This window comes from Myotis myotis, unplaced genomic scaffold (assembly GCF_014108235.1).
Source record: "Myotis myotis isolate mMyoMyo1 unplaced genomic scaffold, mMyoMyo1.p scaffold_m19_p_7, whole genome shotgun sequence".
Lineage (NCBI taxonomy): Eukaryota > Metazoa > Chordata > Mammalia > Chiroptera > Vespertilionidae > Myotis > Myotis myotis.
The window spans coordinates 74,653,835-74,667,736 of NW_023416379.1; the positions used below are offsets into that span (position 1 = coordinate 74,653,835).

General features: G+C 36.4%; 1 protein-coding gene and 1 non-coding gene across 2 annotated transcripts in view; both read left to right on the plus strand.

Moving 5' to 3' along the window:
• COL21A1 (collagen type XXI alpha 1 chain) overlaps positions 1-13,902 on the plus strand; it is a 116,852-nt gene that overhangs the window by 86,739 nt on the left and 16,211 nt on the right. Inside the window, exons 17-19 of the mRNA XM_036318179.1 lie at positions 7,210-7,254; positions 9,411-9,464; positions 10,472-10,525. Of these exons, the coding sequence (XP_036174072.1) occupies positions 7,210-7,254; positions 9,411-9,464; positions 10,472-10,525 (153 nt within the window). The remainder of the gene's footprint in view (positions 1-7,209; positions 7,255-9,410; positions 9,465-10,471; positions 10,526-13,902) is intronic.
• Positions 12,232-12,338, plus strand: LOC118660825. Its single transcript, XR_004969033.1, has one exon. It is a non-coding gene; the product is annotated as a U6 spliceosomal RNA (small nuclear RNA).

Genomic DNA, 13,902 nt, shown 5'->3' on the forward strand with positions numbered 1-13,902 from the left:
AACCCCAGAAAGATGCCCGCATCCTAATTCCCAGAACCTGGGAATATGTTCATTTTCATGGTAAAGAGGTTTTACAGATAGGATAGAGGTTAATGACCTTGAGATTATCGTGGATTATCTGGGTGGGCCCAATCTAATAAAAAATAATTAAACGTGAAAGAAGATGAGTAAAAATATTCAACTGGAGAAGGATCTGATTGGCCACTGCTGGTGTTAAAGATAAAGGAAGGGATCCATGAGCCAAGGAATGTGATTTCATCTAGAAACTGGGAATGGTCCTCAGTTTACAGAAAATGGAAACCTTGGTCCTACAAAAGCAAGGAATTCAATTTTCCCAATAACCTGCATGAGTAGGAAAAGAACCCCCCCCCCTCCCCCAGAGACTTAAGAAAGGATTCCAGTGAAACCCAACTGGACTTCTGTGTATAAGACTGTGAATGAATAAAATTTATTGTTTTAAGTCACTAAGTGCGTGGTAATTTGTCGAAGGTCAAAAGAAAGCTAATACAATTCCCTTTAATTTTTTCTCTAGTAAATGTTTATTGTATCATCTCATTATTGTCAATAGAAAAAATGGGGATATGCATTGTATGAACATAACAAAACTCACAATGGGCTGAGTTACACAATAAGTACAATAATTTAGGTGTAAAATTACATATGTAATATTTCAAAACTGAGGTTGTCAATAAAAGATACTTAGGAAGTTACTGTCCTGACTACTCCCCTCAACTACAGAAAAATAACCTACCCCTGGACATCAGCAATGAAACCATGCATGTGAAACACATTAGTGAGTTAAAAGGAACATGTACACATACACATATGTAAACCTGAAAACCAATTCCATTGCAAAGAAAAGTCCCAAAGTCATACCAGAGCTGTTCTAAACTAATATAATTTTCAAATGGTTATTTGCTTTTTATCATGGGGGGGAAGGAGACATATGTAATACTCTTTGTAATACTTTAAGCAATAAAACTAAATTTAAAAAATTCATTTTCTTCAAATTACTTTCACCTTTGATTTGATGTTTTAAAATATTTTTATTTGTTGACTTATATATTACTTTTTAAAAATTTATTTTCTTTTTTAAAAATCTGTATTTTTGAAATATTACATATGTCCCTGTTTTCCCCCATTGACTTTTTCTTGCCTGTACCCCCACCCCCACCCCCTGCCCCAGGGCTTCCCCACCCTATTGTGTGTCCATGGGTTATGCTTATATGCATACAAGTTCTTTGGTTAATCTCTTCCCACTCACCCACCCACCCTGGCCTTCCCTCTTGAGGTTTGACAGTCTCTTCCATGCTTCTCTATCTCTGGATCTATTTTGTTCAACAGTTTATTTTGTTCATTAGATTCCACATATGAGTGAGATCATGTGATACTTGTCTTTCTCTGACTGGTTTATTTCACTTGTATAATACTCTCCAGATCCCTCCATGCGTCTCACAGGGACATATCCTTCTTTTTGACTGCTGTATAGAATTCCACTGTGAAATGTACCACAGCTTTTTTATCCACTCATTTATTGATGCCCCATTGGGCTGTTTCCAGATCTTAGCTATTGTAAACTGCTGCTGTGAACATAGGGGTGCACACATTCTTTCTGACTGGTGTTTCGGGATTCTTAGCATATATTCCTAGAAGTGAGATCACTGGGTCAAATGACACTTCTACATTTAATTTTTTGAGGAAACTCCATACTATTTTCCATAATGGCTGCACCAGTCTGCATTTGTATTACTTTTTAAAAATATTTATTATAATTTTCAGATTTCTCTGGGAAATGGTGTACAGCTTTACTGAGCCAGCTATAAAGGTCTTTGAAAAATCCATGTCCCATTTTCTCCTTAATGAGAAGTTCACAGTTTGTCTTGAGTTATATAGTGACATTCCATGTGCCCAAAATGGTATGAGCTGCACTTTTTAGGTTTTCAGAGGATCAGAGCTTAGTTCAGAACAGCTCTGGTACGACTTTGGGACTTTTCTTTGCAATGGAATTGGTTTTCAGGTTTACATATGTGTATGTGTACATGTTCCTTTTAACTCACTAATGTGTTTCACATGCATGGTTTCATTGCTGATGTCCAGGGGTAGGTTATTTTGCTGTAGTTGAGGGGAGGAGTCAGGACAGTTCTATGACAGTCCTGTGATGTGGCACTGCAGGCTGTACTCAGGTATTTCATTCCGGTCCTCCTCCACCTCCTCTGGGTTTTCAGGTGTGTAATTTTAATTTAATAAATATTTGCCTTTTTAAATCTTGTCCTAAAAACGAATACATTTGCAAATCATGTAGAATATCTTCTCGGCTTTAACACTGTATAAATGCCTTTAGATTAGGGTGAGAAATGCCAGTAACATGAAGCAACTTTGCAAAGGGCTCACTGATAGCTGTTCCTTTCTGTGGCCTCCCTTGTCTCTTTATGTAACTTACTATGACAGGTGGGTGACATTTTCTGTTGTACATAAGTATGAGGAGCCCACAAGTATTTACCAAAGAATTTTCTATTGAAATTATTTGGGTAATTTGGATCCAGTCCCGTGTGGGCCCTGGTTTGTAGGCTAGGGAGAAAAAAATTCATCCAATGTTACTCAGATTGCTGTGTCTCCCCTTAAAGATCAAACGGAGTAGTAAAACTGTATTGAAGTATTAAAGAGGGTAGTAAAACCGGTAATTTCTGTATTAAGGGTTCATTGCAAGTACTTGTATATTGGTTTCTTTAAGGTCTGGCAGCTATGACTGTGACTTCTCTTCAGAGTTATGACAGAGCAATCTTTTGTACATCATTCATGATCTGTGAGTCTGGAATTTAAAAACATTGGGTTGGAAAATGTGGAATTCACCAGTAAATATATTTGAAACTTTTGGTCATATTTTTCTGGGTGGAAAATGTGTTGAAATATAAATGTTTTTAATAGTGATGAAATATAAATGTATTTGTATTTCTGCTTTTTTTAAAAAGGAGAAGTCATTGTAGTATTTTTCTATATAATCAGAGTCAGCCAAACATGAAAAGGCAAAGGTAATGAATGAGGGCAATGCCAGCATGTTGCCGCCCCCTAGTGGGAAGCCGTAGATTGCCAGAGTCATCTTGGAAATGGAAACTTTTGGAAATGAGCATAGAAAAAGGCAAGGTGGAAAGACAAAACAGACTTCCTCAAAATGGAGAAAAAAGACAAATTTTGAGATAGTGAAAAGAGTTGACTAATTTATTTTGTAACTTTCAAGGGTCAGGGAGGAGCTGTGAAAAGACAGTCATGAAAATCCAATCATTATCATGCCCGAATTGAGCTAAGCACTTGTGAAAGTTCATTGATATAATGTACCAACTCCATGAAGTAGATTCTATTATTTTCCCCATGTCTGATATAGTGATACTGAGATTTCATAGTTTAAATAACTGGCGTGGAGTCAATTAGCCACTTCATAATGGACTGACTGACTCCAGTCTAAATTTTTAACTGTTTCATACTATTTCTATGTTCTTTTTAAATAATCATTGTAATCTTTGTAACTAATAATAATGCTTTCAACATGAGTTCTTCTTTCATTGAATCTCTGGGAATAAATAAATAACTTCTTTATATATAAAAAAGAAGACATAATATGCTTCTAATATTTTGAAAGCTGTGTAATATTAAGTATCTTCACCACTACATAGAAACGTTGAAAATTTTGATTTTAAAATACCATTACTGGGTTGCATCTGTCTTCAGTGCATTGAAAATATGGCATTACTTAAAAGCAGACTTGATTCAAGATGCTCTAATTTCAGAGGTGAGATAAATGTATTCATTATATGTGGGGAAGTATAAAGTGATGTTTTGTTTTTTCTAAGTAATATACCATGGAGACATCTTCTTCTTTATAAAGTGGCCGCTAGGAAATAGGGACCAGACTCTTTAATCTAAATTCCTATTTTTAATGACTGTTTGTTAATGGTTTAATGGTTACAGAGAAGCTCCTAGAACATTTATTTTTATACCCACATTTTTCACCACAACACTATACAGGAATTTCTGGCTGATTCTCTCCTCTTCCTCAAAACCCAAACTGAAATCACATAAGTGGAAGAAATAGGTCTTTTTACTCTTACCAAATGGAAGACTTGTTTCTGTCATTACTTATACATTTCACAGTTGTCTGAACCCAAACCACACAGGCTGAAAGAGAAATATAAAGATTTAGCTTGGACAAACATTTGCTCTATAAAGTAATTGTTACTAAATACTTTTGGATCAACAAACTGGTAACTTTCAAATGGTTTTGAATGATATTTCTGCTAATGTAAAATTGGCAAAGTTTAGTCTGTTTCAATAAATGCATTGGGAGCCCAGGAAAATATTATCTAGGAGAATTTTATTAACTAATAAAGCTCTGAATGATTTCAGCTCTTCTGGTTAACCTCTCTCAACAGTCTTTTATTTCATGCATGCTCGTGATATTATATTACTTTGGCCAAAAATTGCTTTTATTAATTAGTTTTACATTTTTTTTAATATTACATAGTTTTATATATTTTTGTTTGTTACTTACAAAATAAGTATTTAATAATTCTTGGTATAAGTGGAATAGAGAATATGACTTATTTTCACATCTGTGAGATGTATTTTAATGTTCACTAATTTTAGAAGAAACACATAGTTGAAAAATAACCTTTTTTTCCAACCTGAAATTCCCACAAAATATTCTCAATATCTGATATGTTGAGATAATGTAAGATTTGTGGCTATGTCCTAATGTAAACCAAGCTCAGTCTTAGAATTACTCAGATAGAAGGGTGTCAAATCAGACCCAGTGGGTAAATGTGGGGTTCTCAAGGATTTCTGGGATGTGGAAACCAACTTGCTACTCAGGGATGCCTGGGCATAACTCTGTGTCTCCCCCCCCCCCCCCCCCCCCAGAGTGAAGGTGCAGACTTGCTGACTCCTAATTTGGCTTTAGAAACAAGACAAGTCAGGATATCTGTAACTATTTCTTATTACTATCATAGATTATGAAGGGCATAGAGACTTGAGTAGTGATGAAACCCTAAATAATAAAGGACTACTCTGTGCAGCAAAATTTCAGCTTTTCAGGTTTGCTTGTATCATGGGCAATTACATGACCCCATTAGGGATTCTTGGGGCCAAGAGACTGTTGCCACAACTCTATCAGCATAGAATAATGTGTGGCCATCTTGATACAATTTTATAAGGAGATTTTATTTAAACTCAGAACTTGATCTAAACTGATTGTGTGTGTGTGTGTGTGTGTGAGTGAGAGAGAGAGATTTGCTTGCAGGTGCTATCTATTTAAATGGGGCCTTTATTCTAAACAATATTGGTCTTGATTTCTTTGAGAATATAAATTTTCTGTATATAAGGATACAGTTTATACTATTTTATGTTCATTATACTTAAAACTCAGTTTACTTTTGCTTTATGTTTTAGAGTGTTTATAGAATGTCCCGTGTTCGTGTTTTATAATGTTACATTGACATTTAATATTATTTTATATTATATCTAGTTAGTACATTTGTAAAGGCTTGTGTTTTCAAGTAGACTTCAAACACCTGTAGATAGCCATTGCTTACATGCATTTTTTTCTGTGCAAAGGGGGTAGAGCCCTGGCAAACTGAATTGAGCCGAGTAGAATAAAATTGAATTGCAATTTATAATTCAAGTGGAGTTTTAAACTAGAACTATATGCTCCTGTCCTGCACTGAACAGAATCTATATAATATAACCCTAAGCGACCATTACAGCAGAATGACCTGTCGCTATGATGCACACTGACCACCAGGGGCAGACAATCAACACAGGAGCTGCCCCTTGGTGGTCAGTGTGCTCCCACAGGGGGAGTGGCTGCTCAGCCAAAAGCCGGGCTCACAGCTGGTGAGCGCAGCGGTGGTGGCAGGAGCCTTTCCTGCCTCCACGGCAGCACTAAGGAGCAGCGGGCTGAGTGGTAAGGAGCGAGGTATCCTGGATTGCTGGAGGGATGTCTGACTGCCGGCTGGGGGATCAGGCCTAAGCGGCAGGTGGATATCCCCCAAGGGGTCTCAGACTGCAGGAGGGCACAGGCCAGGCTGAGGGACACTCCCCCCCTCCAGTGCCTGAATTTTGTGCACTGGGCCTCTAGTTGTATTAATACAATCAAGATGTGAGAGGCAAAATTATGGCCGACTGTCCCTGTAATAGAAGATACTTGATTTCACTGATAGTGGCATCTCTACCACTTTCCCTGATTTACTGAGGAGAGCGCTGCTTATTTTTTGTAAGCCCTAATGATGCAGAGGTCTTTCAGAAAAATACTGATGGGGCCCAATTTCTTTCTCTTTCACATTCCCTTTCCTGCCAGATTGTGAACACCCCCCCCCCCACACACACACACACAGTAATTATTCCATCTTAAGTGTCATCGAGAAAGGAGCTAAGAAAAACAATAAAAAAATGAAAATTGATTAATGTGATTAGCACCATCACTGTTTGGGTGAGAAATGATCATTTTGATAAATGTATTGAAAGACTGAGTAGAATTTTCTCATTAATAAATGTTCTAACGTTATTCTCCAATTTATAAAATTAACATTAAGTTCCTCTGACTTTTGCTAGAGGACTTGCACATTCGTGTTGAGCCATGTGAAAGACCTCTCTGTTTTGCTGTCTCTCCGCAAGCTGTGGCCTGCATGTTCTGTATGATTTTATTAGCAAGGGAGTCATTAGGAGAAAGATCACCCTGTCTTACACAAGGAGTTAGGTTTCTGGGTATTCCAAGGCTCAGTTTGGTGGAAATTATTTAGTTTCATCAGTTTTTAATCAGAGTTGTGATTCTGGGAGGGCCTTTGGAATTGTTGAGTTGAATCTGAACTCTGATTTGACCATTTTTCTTTGCATTATTCTCGATAAGTTACACAGGAATGTGTTTAGATGAAATGTCCTTATTTTATCACTTATGTTGGTCTGAAGGAAGAACCAAGGTTAATATCCTCAGAGATTTTTGAAAGCCTTTATTTTAAACTTTTAATATCAGTAGATGTTCGTATAGTATCAACTCTCATAAATTTCCTGTTTTCCAAATTGGATTATTATAAGTGGAAGTATTATACTGTAAATGGATATATTTGAAATTATGCATTACTTATAAGTTAAAATCCAATTATGATCTATTCTCTAATGATACAGTCAACATGTTATTTAAACATATATTTTATTTCTTTTTAGGGAATCCCAGGATTTCCTGGAAACCAAGGATTAATGGGACAAAAGGTGAGTATTGATGAAATTTGAAAGATTGGGCCTGGATCAGCTTATTAAAAGGGCAATGTGTCTTCACCAACAATACTTTTTTACTACATTCATAGCAAGTCAATTGTTCAAATATGATATAATTTTAGAAGCTATTATTTTACAAATTAGTTTTTATTATTATTTTATCCAGATAATATAAATTTGCATTTACATACTTGCTTTCTATTTTACTAGGTTACTTTTCTGTCTTGTGCTCTTAGTAGTAATTTTACTACTTCCTGAACTATACCTTTAGAATTTCTTTTAGTACAGATATCTTGATAATAAACTTTCAGTTTTGATTTAACTAAAAATATCTTTATTTTACTCTTGTATTTGAGACATAATTTTGTAGAGCATACAATTCAAGATTGAGGATTATTTTCTCTTAACACATTGAGAAATTTCTTCTATTGTCTCCTGGCTTCTGTTGTTACTATGAAAAATCTGCTTTGATTCTAATGACCATTTATTTGTGTCTGTCCTTTTCTTTGGGAGTCTTTTAAGGTATTTCCTTGTTTTTAGTGTTCTTGAAACTCACTGTGGTGTATCTAGATAAAGATTTCTCTTTATTCATCCTGGTGGGAACTCAATTTGCTTCCCGGCTCTGTGGAATCATTTGTATTAACTCTATAAAACATCAACCATTACCTCCGTTTTACTACTATTTCATTCTCTCTGTTGCATCTTTCTGGAATTCTTGTGAGATATATTTATCCCTTCTAATTTTGTCCTCTACCAGTATATCCCTAAATAGTTTTTTATTTTCATATTCTTTATTCTGTCTTACATTCTGGTTCAATTTTTTGGATATATTTTCCAGTGTACTTATTTTTCCTTTAATGTGTCTAATCTATTTAAATCAATTGTTGGGTGTTTTTTTTTTTTTTTTAAATCCTCACCTGAGGATATCTTTTCCCTTGATTTTTTTAGAGACATTGAAAGGGAGGTAGAATTGGGATGGGGATAGGTGGGGGGAGAGAGCTCAATGTGAGAGAGATACATGGATTGGTTGCCTCCTGCACCAGCCCCAACTGGTGCCCACATATGTGCCCTTGACCAGGATTTGGATCCAAGACCCTTAGGTGTGCAGGCCAACACTCCAAAACTACTGAGCCACACTGGCCATGGCAAGTTCTAATTTTTAATAATATCTTTTTATTCTTACTAACTTTTCTTATTCTGTTTTCAGTCCTACTAGTCCTCCTGGTTTCATTTTTTAATTTGTAAATATTTCATATACAGTTTTAAATTCTGCATCTGTCATTTGTGGATATTCCTGTTGAGTCTCAGTCTGTGGCTTGCTGCCTCTTTTTTTCTGGTTGATTGTGAGCTCATTGCTTATCTTAGTTGGTGGGAGTCCTGTCAGCCTAATTGGAGATGGAGAGCTGCCTCCAATTGGTAGCGTGGACACGATTTCAAACCCCTTTGAAAGTTCTGCCTCTACAGATGGCTGGTCCAGCAGTCAGTTTGCTGAGCTGAGCATGCACTCTCAGACAACCCCAATCCTCTGACTCCTGCACAGCTCCAAATCTCATAATTATAGCCTCAACCCAGAGTATATTTTATTAAAATGAGAGATATTTGAAGACCTCCCCTACTTCTTAGAAGACTGGCATTTTCTCACAGAGGATGCTCTTTCTGTTTTTTGTTTTTGTTTGTGTTTGTTCTGGATTCCGAGAATCCCTTGGAGCACCCAGTGAGCCACAATCCCAGAAGTTTAAATCTGAATGCTGTTATTCCGTATTCATTTTTTTTATTAGTTTGTTTTTACTATCATAGATCTTAAACTCAGATAAGTAAAAAAAAATTTTTTCTTTATTATTCCCCCCTGTTGTCTCACCTTTTAGTGAACTGCTAGGTCATCTTTGAAAGACTGGCAATTGTCATACCTGATTTCCTAATGAAAATATTTGACTTTGTAAGTCCACCACAGACCCCAGGCCCACGTCTTTAAGGTGTTTAGTTCCTGAGTTTTCAGCCTTGCCTTGCTCCTTTCTTATAGTACAGGAAGGGAAAACAGACCACACTGGGCTGATTGGTATTGAATTTTCATTCTGTAGTGCTTGGGTCAGAAATTTCTGGAAATGAGTTGATAATTTCCAATTTTAATGTGATCTGTATTTGATTTTTAGGGAGAAATTGGGCCTCCAGGACCCTTAGGAAAAAAAGGAGCTCCGGGGATACCTGTATGTTAATGTCATTATTATCAGGCGTTTGAAATATTGTTACTATGTACCAGGAGTTCTTATTCTGGAGTTCACAAAACTCCAGCAATAAGATACTTGGGGTTCACCAATTCCATCCATTTGTATGAAAGAGATAATGTTTATGTCCATTTTTCTAGAAAAGTCTAGATTTCTTCAGGTTCTCAAAACATTGACCACCCAAATAAAGATCAGAGACCTTACTATAGATAAACCAGAAAATAAATTTTTAATATTTCATATACTGTGCTATTAACTACTATATTTTACATTTTATAATTGCAATGCCATCCTAAATTGACAGCAAAGCATAGTATTGATGACATGGTATTTTTAATATGGCCATGTTGAGATTATATTTTCTGATGATATTAATTGAATTTTTATTTTGCTCATCACATTTCCTTTGCCATATTTAAGAGAAAGCAGATATTTTTAGTATACATGATGGTATTTAAAGTTCAACAAAAACTAAATCAGGTCCTTTTGCTAGAGTGGTTATCGTTGTCTTATTATGAATTATATGGTTAGTTAAAAATATGGCCATTTTGTAACTTGAAGAGAGATTATTATATTCAAAGAATTTATTAGATTGTAACTCTTTCAAAATACTGTTCAAGAAAATAGAAATTCTAAGTAATGTTGATCAAGGTAACGTCTATGCAGAAACCTAATTCTTCACCCTCATGATAAAAGGAAGAATGAGTATAGAAAAAAATAAAGTTTTCCTTACATCTGTCTTTTACCAGCCCTTCAGTAACTTGTGCTATTGTAGATTCTTTGAGCAAAAATTTACAAGGGCTCTGCTAGCCTTCATTCTATCTTGTATAGGTTGCTTATTTACTTTATTATCCTTTATCTGGATGTGTGTAAGGAAATTTTCCAAATAAGTGGAGCAATTGTTATGAGAATGTGTGGCTTGGAAATGAATTTAAATTTTTAAAATGTTTTTCTCTATATTTCTCTTGAATTCCCACTTAAAAATGTAGGGTTTGATGGGAAGGGATGGCTCACCAGGTCAGCCTGGAACTCCAGGATCTAAGGTAAATATAGGACAAACAATAAGATTGAGAACTTCGTGCCAAATGACCATTTATGTACTTCAATAAAAGTTTTAACTAGCTACATTGATTTTCTTTTGAATGTGGTTTTAGTTCTAGGAACAATCACTTATAGGAATAAAATCTTAGGCAAAAATTGTGCATATAGAACAGACTAAAGCAGGTCTGGGAAGGTTCTAGGCGCCCTCACTACTCAGCTCCCTCCTCCCTTATTGGCATCCCAGAGGGCACTGAGGAACACGTAGCGTTCTACGAAGTTTAGTGCCAAACCCACTGACCTAAAGCATTAATGGTCACCATTGAGCATAATCACCAGTTTTCTGTCCTCTCAGTGATATTTTTATTTAGTGGAATGTATATGGAATTTTTCTTCATGAAATGTGAAATGCCTTGTAGTGAGTTTTATTAGGTATTTCTTCCCTAAGGACTATGGGTAAGATAGTATATTATCTTTACTTTCAGGATTTAAAAAAGTAAGGCAAGCTTGATGAAAATATTTAGGATGTCAGGTTAGGTATTCTCATGGTAGGAATGAAATTCTTGTAATACCACGACCACTTTCTAGTATATAGAATCCTGTGCTGAGAAAACTATTTTTTGTTGTTGTTGTTACTTTGTGTTGTTTTTTTTGAGGATGGAACTAAATATGTCCTGGCTAGACTCAGGAAGTATTCTCAACTATTTAATGAGTATATTCTAGGAAAATCTTTCAAAATAAAGTTATATAATTGCTGTTAAATTCAACATTTAACTAGACTCCCCCCTACCCCCCGGGGGAATAGAATCTGGCATACTAAATGAGTAGATGACATAATATACTTTGAGTTTCTGAAGCATTAAAAAAGAGAGGATAAAATGTCATGGGACCCTAGTGATTAGGGAAAAGTAGCTGCCCTTTCACCAGTGTGGACCCATGTGGATTCTTGGAGTATTGTGGGTCCAAGCAGCAGTAGGTGTGCGGAGTTGCTGTAAAACCTTTGAGTGACTCGGCTTGCCGAGCAGAGGTTCTCCATAACTTCTCAAGGTCATTTTTTGAAGAAGATGTGGAGTAGTTGTATACTCTTTAAGTATCTGAGATACAACGACTCTCCCATCATACTCTGGATTCTCTAAATTTTGAGAATACAATCTAAGATTTCATCAGATTTTTATTTTTCATTCTTGATAGTACTACAGATGTCCCCCATTCATCAGCTTTTTAAAATTAGCCACTTCACATTATTGGCTCCTTACTTAGCTGGAGGTTAATTAAATCTGCTGGCTTTTTCCTAAAAGATATTGGTGGCATTTGTTGATTTTGCTGATTTGGCTGGGGAGGCAAGTGGTTGTTTCCATTATCACACAGTTTGTTATTTTTACATGAGTTACTATAAAGTTTAATTTCCCTCATCTTGTACTTGAGCAATCATTTAGTTAAAAATAGACTCTGGATGTTAAAATTATACCTATTAATGCAATCTTTTCAACGAAACATTTTAAGTTCTTTTCATGCAGTATATTAATTAGCTCAAGTTTTGGAAACCTTTTCTGCAAAGGGCCAGACAGTACTTTAGTCTTTGAGGACCACATAGTCTTTGTTGCAACGACTCAACTCTTCTATTTTATTGCAAAAACACCCATGGGCAAACACAAACCATGTGGGATATGCCTGTGCTCCCCTAAAACTTCATTTACAAAAGCATGCTTTGGTGCTCGCTTCAGCCACACATATACTAAAATTGGAACGCTACAGAGAAAATTAGCATGGCCCGTGCCCAAGGATGACACGCAAATTCGTGAAGCATTCCATATTAGAAAATAAAACAAAACAAAACAAAAAAGCACACACAAAAAAGAACATGCTTTGGGCTAGGTTTAACCCACGGGTCATAGTTTACTGACCTCTCTATTAGCTTATTTCTGCCAGTTTTGTCAAGTGTATGTATGTGGACTATGCCTTCAGTGTCATTGGCTGGAGTGGGACAAAAAGCTATCTTAGAAGGGCAGGGGTGAGGTTGACACTCTGTGGTAGATCTTTAGAACACTTCTAATTTAGATTATAATACCTCTTTTTAAAATAGCTGTTTAACCATTAGAAGTCTGCTTCACCACACTGCATTCCAGTTTTCAAAGACATTATTTGACTGATATTAGGACATATTAACATAATCAAGCCATGTAACTTTTGGCAAGGCTTCTGACATCCTTGATTTCCAGCTTAATCACTTGTAACATTAGAAATGTTAAGGAGCTATTGTTCTATGGCTCAACACTGCTGTTATGTGCTACATGCTTTAATTAAATCCACATATCAGGTTCACATGTTTCTCAACATGAGCACTTTTCAAAAGCTGAAAATGAAGCTGGTTCCTTTATGAGTGAATCCAACTTGGCTATGGATGATCATCACGTGCCCCTTTCAGGTGTCACACACACCTGTTTAATCAGGGCTTTTGCCAGATACTGACTGGGTTGTGATTTCAGGTATTATTGTGTATTTGCAAATCAGAACAACCTTTGACAATCTCTCCTTATTAGCCAGCAGGCCTTTTCTCTCTTTTATATCCAGTCATCTTGTCCTGTCTTACATTCTTTGCTGTCAATTCAGTCCTGCTCGCCAAGTTTCTGTTAGAAAGGACTGTGCTGGGAATCTTGAAAAAGAGCACAAACTAAACATTTTCTGATCTATATTGCTTCAAAAAAGCCACTGAAGCTACGTTTCTTTCCTTCAGGTGCATCCTGAAGGTGAGCCATAGTGAGAAAGTAAAACAGCAAAGATAAAGATCTTCAGCCCAGAGGATGCTGTGAAAATATGTGGCTTCAGTCTCTGCGGTGTGGAGACCTAGCTAATTAGCTCCGGTCCCTAAATATTTTAATCTCTCCCCTTATACTTGGACCTGCTGGTATAAAAACACATACTTTTAGAGAGGTTTTATAAATGTGACAACTCACTTCCTTGCATAAAAGAGTTTTTCTTCATAAGTAGGCTCAATGTATAGAGTCCATGTTTCAAACAATTAGAAAGTTGAAAATGTAAAAATTATTTTATTTTGTTCATTCTCACTCTGGTGGGTAGTGATATTCCTCAATTGATTTTTAGAAGGAGTGGAAGGGAGGAGGAGAGAAAGAGAGAGGGGGGGGAGGGAGGGAGGGAGGGAGAGAGAGAGAGAGAGAGAGAGAGAGAGAGAGAGAGAGAGAAAGAGAGAGAGAGAGAGAGAGAGAGAGAGAGAGAGAGAGAATATGTGAGAGAGACACATCAATTTGTTGCCTCCCACATGAGCCTCTACCAGGGCCAGGCATCGAGCCTGCAACCAAGGTACATGCCCTTGACCAGAATTGAATCCAGGACCCTTCAGTGTGCAGGCTGATGCTCTATCCAC